The 7,443-nt window shown below is 46.2% G+C and overlaps 1 protein-coding gene across 1 annotated transcript; it reads right to left on the bottom strand.

Annotated features, from left to right (window-relative positions):
* Nucleotides 1-219: 219 nt before the first annotated feature.
* On the bottom strand, nt 220-5,832 carry LOC107116411 (mpv17-like protein). Its single transcript, XM_015418307.1, has 3 exons — nt 5,764-5,832; nt 1,213-1,242; nt 220-417 (listed from the first exon to the last, which is right to left on the bottom strand). Exons 1-3 carry the CDS (start codon nt 5,830-5,832, stop codon nt 238-240), a joined length of 279 nt encoding a protein of 92 aa, XP_015273793.1. The 3' UTR covers nt 220-237.
* Nucleotides 5,833-7,443: the final 1,611 nt, after the last annotated feature.

Genomic DNA, 7,443 nt, shown 5'->3' with positions numbered 1-7,443 from the left:
AAAAGTACCACAGCAAACAGAAGGAAAGCAGAACCTTTCTTCCTGTTGTGCTAATGTTCTGTTGGTTCAGAGCTTCTTATGCAAAAGAATCTACCACCTGTAATCCATCCTACCACCTCACACAAAGGAGAATTAAGAACCAGGCACATCTGAAGTGCAAAAATTCAGCTTCGCTTCACCCTACAACAAAACATTTGGACTTTGATGGGTGATGAATGCTTTGTAACAATGACCTCTTTATTTCTCTAGTGATTTCTCATCCGTGTTGGCCTTCTCTTCCCGGAACAGCCTAAAAGCAGATGTTACAGTGCCATCGCCACATTGTTGTGAAAAGCACAGGAAAGACATCCAGATAAAACCACACAGTCCAGTGTATGCAGTCCTCAGGTACACCGGGACCAGGCTGAAGTTGGACAGCTGTTTGGGAAGAAAGCAATGTTAACAAACCAGGGAAATGCCCTGTAATTTTTGCTTTCATCTGGCATGTTTTTAAGCCCACCCTCTATTCAGGGTGGCTCACAACAACCACTAGTCTCAGCTTTTGTACGAAGCTTGCACTCTTAAGTATCTCCAGCATAGAGCATGTAAACTTTTATTCAGACAGGGATATAAATCTAACCCAGTGCAAGACCTGGACAGTATCCCCTTGTGTCTTGCCCTTTTCCGAAGCTCTACACACACGGGGTGGACAGATACGCAGGCGCTGGTTAGTCTATGTCCAAAACAGTTCAGTGGCACCTTTAAGACCAAGGTTTATTCAGGTACAAGCTCTCCCTCCTCTGTGAGGACAGATCTGCACGTCCCCCCCCTCCAATAGCTAGCAATCGAATACAGTCCAGTGGAGCCTGAGCGGTGGGTGTTGCCTTCTGACACACTTCCGGTGATGTCAGGGGGTGTGGCATATGCAAATGAGCTCCTGCACCTCTTTTTCTACGAAATTACCCCTGCTCTTAAGTATCTCCAGCATAGAGCGTGTAAGCTTTTATTCAGACAGGGATATAAATCTAACCCAGTGCAAGACCTGGACAGTATCCCCTTGTGTCTTGCCCTTTTCCGAAGCTCTACACACACACGGGGTGGACAGATACGCAGGCGCTGGCTAGTCTATGTATCAAGGCTCTCCTATTAATCCTTTATTCAAATGAATCATGTGGTTTGTAATTTCTTTAGCCAGAGTTTCCAGGACAGAAAGAACACCAATGTGAAACTCACTTGCACAAAAGGCCAGTACATCAGCCCAGTCTGGAAAAAAAAAGAGAACAGTGATAATGTTATCATTGTTAACCGTATAGAAAGTAGAGGAAGAATGCTTGAATAACTATAAAATAGGGCCTAGTGTGAAGACAGTGGTCAGAGTGAAGTTTTCCCTCTGTTTCTTCTAACAGTCAGCGTCACTGAAACTAGTTTGCTTGGCAATGAGTTAAAGAAAAATGGAAACACAGTGAATAGTTTATTTAAATCCAGTGGGGGAACAGGTGATGATGTTAAAACAGAAATATGATAGAAATCCTTGCAGGACTGTTCAGCCGCTCTGGGGAAATAGACCTCTGAATAGCAGGTTTACTTGGGGTATATACAATGGGAATGTTGTTGTCTTTGTACCCCATTGATGGGCTTCCCAGAGATATTGGGTTGACAAGAGAAACATCCGATCCTGATTCTGAATCAACAAAGCTCTTTTTAGATTCTCAGCTCTCCTTGTATTTTTAAAATTCTTAATGAAATGAAAGTACCCCCAGTAAGCCAATTTTTTTAAAAAGTGCATCAGTATTGGCACCAGCTGTTCAGAAAGGAGAGGTGTTGCAGACACAGAATCCCTCCATAAACACTAAAGACGGGGTGAGGGAAATTCAGTTTCAACTGCAGTTCATAGGGTAGTACAGGCTGTTTTCCACAGCCTGTACTGTGGAAGGCCAGTAGTTCAGCAGTTCGAGACCTGAGTGTGCCGCATGACGGAGTGAGCTCCCGTCTCCAGTTCCAGCTCCTGCCAACCTAGCAGTTCGAAAGCAAGAAATTGCAAGTAGATAAATAGGTACCACTTTGGTGGGAAGAAGGTCACAGCGCTCCGTGCGCCTTGGTGTTTAGTCACGCCCCGGCCACATGACCATGGAAACGTCTTCGGACAGCGCTGGCTCTTCGGCTTTGAAACGGAGATGAGCACTGCAACCCTAGAGTCGGATTCAACTGGCTTTCGAGCAAGGGAACCTTTACCTTTTACAGGCTGTTTTGCCTCTTCAAGTTGCTGCTTTAAGAACTGTTGAGTGATATTATGCTGCCTAGTTTTAAATACAAGATCAGCACAGTAGACCATGAAGATTATGTGACACTTGAGATATTATTACGTTTTCCCAGGTGGGCAAGCAAAGGCTTCAAGAAGGAAGGAATGTTTTATTTGGCTATGGATGAGAAATAACTCTGAAAGAGGTCTTAATTTCACACCCGCAAGGCTTCTTCTCCTTCAAAAGGCACGTTTCTCAGAGCTGAGTGTTGCCTAAACATACCCATAGTGGTGATGGAGGTCAGCTGAAGGATGTTGAAATGCATTTGCAAACATACAAAATATATATTTTTTTAAAAGAAACCTTTCTCAGAAAAAAGGGAAAAATTCACAATATTAAGGGATATGCCGGGCTTGTAGCTTCGCAGAAAGAGTCCTAGCATACTCTTTTATAGGTGGCACAAAAGATTGTTTGAGAGGTACGTGGTACCGTACAAGTTGCCCAAACATGACTGTCTCCAGACAAAGCTAGCCATGATGATGGGAGAGCCGTGAACTGAATTCTCACTGTGTTTTGCGTTCTTTTTTAAAAAGGTAAATAGCAGCACAGGGGGAAGGGACAATCTGGACTGAGGCCGTGTTGGAGAGGGAAGGGTCTCAATTGCCTCACCATCCCACTGGGGAATGGGTACAGGCGCCCATCTGGACACTATGTGTTTTCTCCAAGGAGGCAAAGAGCACACCTTGGGGGAAATAGAGTTTATTTGGGGGTTAAAATACGGGACAAATGGTTGCTCCTCCTCTTCCCCTGCCTGTTAGCCTACAGATTCCCCCACCCCATAGTGGCTATTTTTTATTTGTTATCCATTCACGGGTTTCTTATTGTTGCAGCTCCTCCTTCCCTATAAGCCCTGCCAGGCTTTAATATCTGTTAATGAAGCTGTTGTCATTCGGTTGTACTCCTCAAGGGGCTCCAGGACTAGAACTTTGGAGGGCATACAATTTTTACAGGAGAATAAAGATATATTTTCAATCCATATATCTAATTCTCAACAGTTCCCTCCGCAAACAGAGGGCACACTCTCCCCCAACAGGTTTTTTTACAGACTCGGGGGATTCCATGGGTCTACAGAAAAATCCAAAAAGTTAAAAACAAACAAACAAAACCCCCCAGGGAGGACTGAATCCCCCCCCAAAAAAAAACCCTTTTGAAATGGCCGCCACAAGGATCTACTCCAGGCCTTGTCACATTGACAGCGAGAGAAAGACTGGCTGATAGCCAGAGAGAGAGAGAGAGACAGAGACGAAGAGGGCAGGAAGCAAAAGCAGAACTGGAGCTGGGATTGGGGAGGATTCCTCCTGCAGTATGAATAGCTAAATGGCAGGGGGACGTTTTTAAAGCACATCTGAGCTTGTTGCCCCTACCTCTTTTGCTGCAGGCTCCACTACTCTCTTAAAAATTTCAGCAGGGGGGAAGCTTCTAACTGGTTCTATCAGTAAAAGGCAGTGGAAGGGGGCAGGGCCCTTTCCAGGCATATTCTGGCCTTTCAGGGAGGGATCCTTAGGGCCAGGCTTGACAAGGGCTGCCAGTGCCAGGCTGGGAAATTTCTAGAGATTTTGTGGTGGACTCTAAGGAGGGCTGGGTCTGGGGAAGGGAGAGAGAGGATGTACTATGTACAATGACAATAAAGTATACTACTACTACTACTAATGCCACAGAGTCCAGCTTCCACAGCAGCCATTTTCTCCAGGGAGACAGATCTCTACTGTCTAGAGTTCAGTTGTAATTCTGGGGGATCTCCAGGTTCCACCTGGCAGCACCCTCTGGGTGACTTGATACCACCTGACTTGCATGTTCCTAGGCCTGGCTGCTTGCTACTGTTCAACAGCAGCAACCCTATGAAAGCCAGTGTGGTGCAGCAGTTAGAGCTTCAAAACAGGATCTGCAAAACCCAGGTTCAGATCCCCATCTTGCGGTGGAAGCTGACTGGGTGATTTTGGACCAGTCACAGACATTCAGCCCAACCAACTTCACATGGTTATTGTGCAGATAAAAATGAGGAGAGAATAAAGTAAGCTGCTTTGGTCCCCACTGTGAAGAAAAACTGTAATTTTCCTAGGGAGAAGCTGATGATGGAGATGGAAAGCTAAAGACAGAAAGGCAGATAAAGGTAGGTTGGCTGTTGGGGGGAAGGAAATAGAGTTGCCAACTCCAGGTTAGGAAATTCCTGGACATTTGAGGGGTGGAGCCTGGGGAGGATGGGATTTGAGCAGTGGAGGATCTTCAGACCAGTATGCCATAGACTCCACCCTCTAAGCCATTTCCTCCACAAGAACTACGTGGAGCTCCACGAGGAGCGCAGACTCCAATCTGGGAGAACAGGGTTTGATTCCCCACTCCTCCACATGCAGCTGCTGGTGTGACCTTGGGTCAGTTACAAGTTATTTCAGAGCTCTTCTCTCAAGAGCAGTCCTCAAAAGAGCTCTCTCAGCCCCACCTACCTCACAGGGTGCTCGTTGTGGGGAGGGGTAGGGAAATGAGATAGGGTGTCTGTTGTGGGGAGGGGAAGGGAAAGGAGATTGTAAGCCGCTCTGAGACTCCTTTGCGTAGTAAAGGACAGAGTATAAATCCAATCTCCTCTTCTTCTTCTTCACTGCCAGCCTCCAGGTGAGGGCTAAAGTTCACCCAGAATTACAAGTGCTGTCCAGGTGAGAGAGATCAGTTCCCCTGGATAAAATGGCTGTTTTGGAGGGTTGAGTCTGTGGCATCATACCCTGCTGAGGCTGCTTGCCACCCCCCCAAGCCTCACTGTCCCAAGGCTCCACCCCCAAATCTCCAGGAATTTCCCAGCCTGGAGTTGGCAGCCCTAAGGTGAACTGATCTCTGTAGCTGGGAGATCCGTTTTGATTCCCAGGGCACTGCCACTGCTGCAGGTGGGTGGCTGGGAGCACCACCACCACAGCTGCTGCTGCTGTGCGGGGTGGGGGAGGAAGCAGGCAGGAGGCTAGGAGAGTGATGGGGGCAGAAAGAGAGAGGAAGTAACACGCATGGAGGAGAGATAAGGGAGGCAGAGTGTGAGAGAGGTAGAGGGAGGGAGGAAGCAAAGGTGTGAGGAAGGGGATAATCACACCGCAGGTTTCTTGCGGGTCCCCACTTGTGTCTAATTTTCAGGTAGTAAAATTGGCGATATATTTTTTTTAATCTAGTATGAGCCAGTACAAGGTAGTGGTAGTTTGAGGTAGTGAGTAGAATACTGTCCTAGACTAAGGTTCAGATCCTCACTGGCTGGGTGATCAAATCTCAACCGAATCTACATCACAGGGCTTTTGTACGTGACATATAGGCAGATAGGGGAACCCTGAACCCCTCGGAGGATGCAAATGTGAGAAACAGATTTACACTACTGCAGGACAGAGGACAGACTGAAGGATATTGGGGTCCCAGATGATTCTATAATTAAATAATGAAAGTACATAAATACACCGACTCACCTTATACACACAAACAATTCCTTTAATGGCATTTCACAAGAGTAGAAACTCACCTTATACGTATTCCAAAATTTCTGTCTGCAGTCTAAGAAAATATCTTCTCTCCCTTGAAGTATACTCATGCCTAGTGACAATTTTTAGCAAAGTCAGAATACTCGGCACATTTATCTGAAATTTCATTTTTCATTTACTTTTAACATGCAGAGACATTGCAACAAGTCTTTCTTAAGACAGAGGTCTGAGGTTAAAACAAAGACAGATGGAACTGTTGATCCAGTGATGCAAGGCACAATAAGCCACCCATTTATACCCCACCTCTTTCTTCACTGCGGACACTAAGTGGCTTACACCGTTCTTCCCTCCTCCATTTTATACTCACAACAACCCTGTGAAGTAGATTTGGCTGTGAGCATGTGACTGAACCAAGGTCACCCAGCACACTGCCATGGCAGAGTGGGTATTCGAACGTGGGTCTCCAGGTACTAGCATGACACTAAGCCCTGCACCATGCTAGCCCTCTACCAAACTATACAGGCCAATCTGTACACAGTAGACACTGTCCACTTTATATCTCCTTCTCTGCCTGTGGTGGTTTCCACACATGAACCAATTGCCTTTGCAATTTCCCTGTGGTTGGTGCAGCTACAGGTAAAGCACAGTGGAAAATGGGGTGTCTGCGGGGGGGGGGGAATTAAAATCGGCACTAGAACATCATTATATCATTGTAAGTACAGGCACAACAGGCTCTGTGAATTCCTAGCTTACATTTTTTTAAATGACTCTGCAAAGCAGACACTAGAGGCTTCCTTTTCAAAAGGAAAGATGAGAATTCAGAGAACCTGTTACACCTATTGTTGCAATGGTAGATTGATTTGATATTCTAATGCCAGTTTTTTTTAAAGCCCCCCTGTGGCTGGGAGGGGAGGAAAAGGCTGCCATGGGGTGGGAAGATCCAAACATACCCAGACACACAGCTGCCATCCAAGCTTTACTGCAATCTGAGAAAGATCAGAGAAAAGTTGGGCAAAGCACCATAAGTACAGAGAATCATAGAATCCTAGAGTTGGAAGGGACCTCCATCCTAGAGTTGGAAGGGGTCATCTAGTCCAACCCCCTGCATAAGGCAGGACATTCACAAATACCTCCCCCTCCACACCCACAGTGACTGCTGTTCCACACCCAGAAGACCGCTCTGTCAGGAAGTTCTTCCTAATGTTTAGCCGAAAACTCTTCTGATTTAATTTCAACCAGTTGGTTCTGGTCTGACCTTCTGGGGCAACAGAAAACAACTCCACACCATCCTCTAGATGGCAGCCTTTCAAGTACTTGAAGATGGTGATCGTAACACCTCCCAGTCGTCTCCTCTACAGGCTAAACATACCCAGCTCCTTCTACCTTTCCTCATAGGACTTGGTCTCCAGACCCCTCATCATCTTTGTTGCTCTCCTCTGGACACGTCCCAGCTTGTCTATATCCTTCTTAAATTGTGGTGCCCAAAACTTAACACAAGGTCTGAGCAGTGCAAAGTGGCACCATCACATCTCGTGATCTGGACACTATACTTCTGTTGATACAGCCCAAAATTGCATTTGCCTTTTTAGCAACCACATCACACTGCTGTCTCGTGTTCAGTGTATGGTCTACGAAGACCCCTAAGATCCTTTTCACACCTACTACTGCTTTCCTGAAGTCCAACCTATATGTTTTACTATGTACAGCTTTTACCTTCCCCA

This window comes from Gekko japonicus, unplaced genomic scaffold (genome assembly GCF_001447785.1).
Source record: "Gekko japonicus isolate JY-2015 unplaced genomic scaffold, Gekko_japonicus_V1.1 scaffold5650, whole genome shotgun sequence".
NCBI classification, from domain to species: Eukaryota; Metazoa; Chordata; class Lepidosauria; order Squamata; family Gekkonidae; genus Gekko; species Gekko japonicus.
This window is presented reverse-complemented; position numbering and strand designations above follow the sequence as displayed.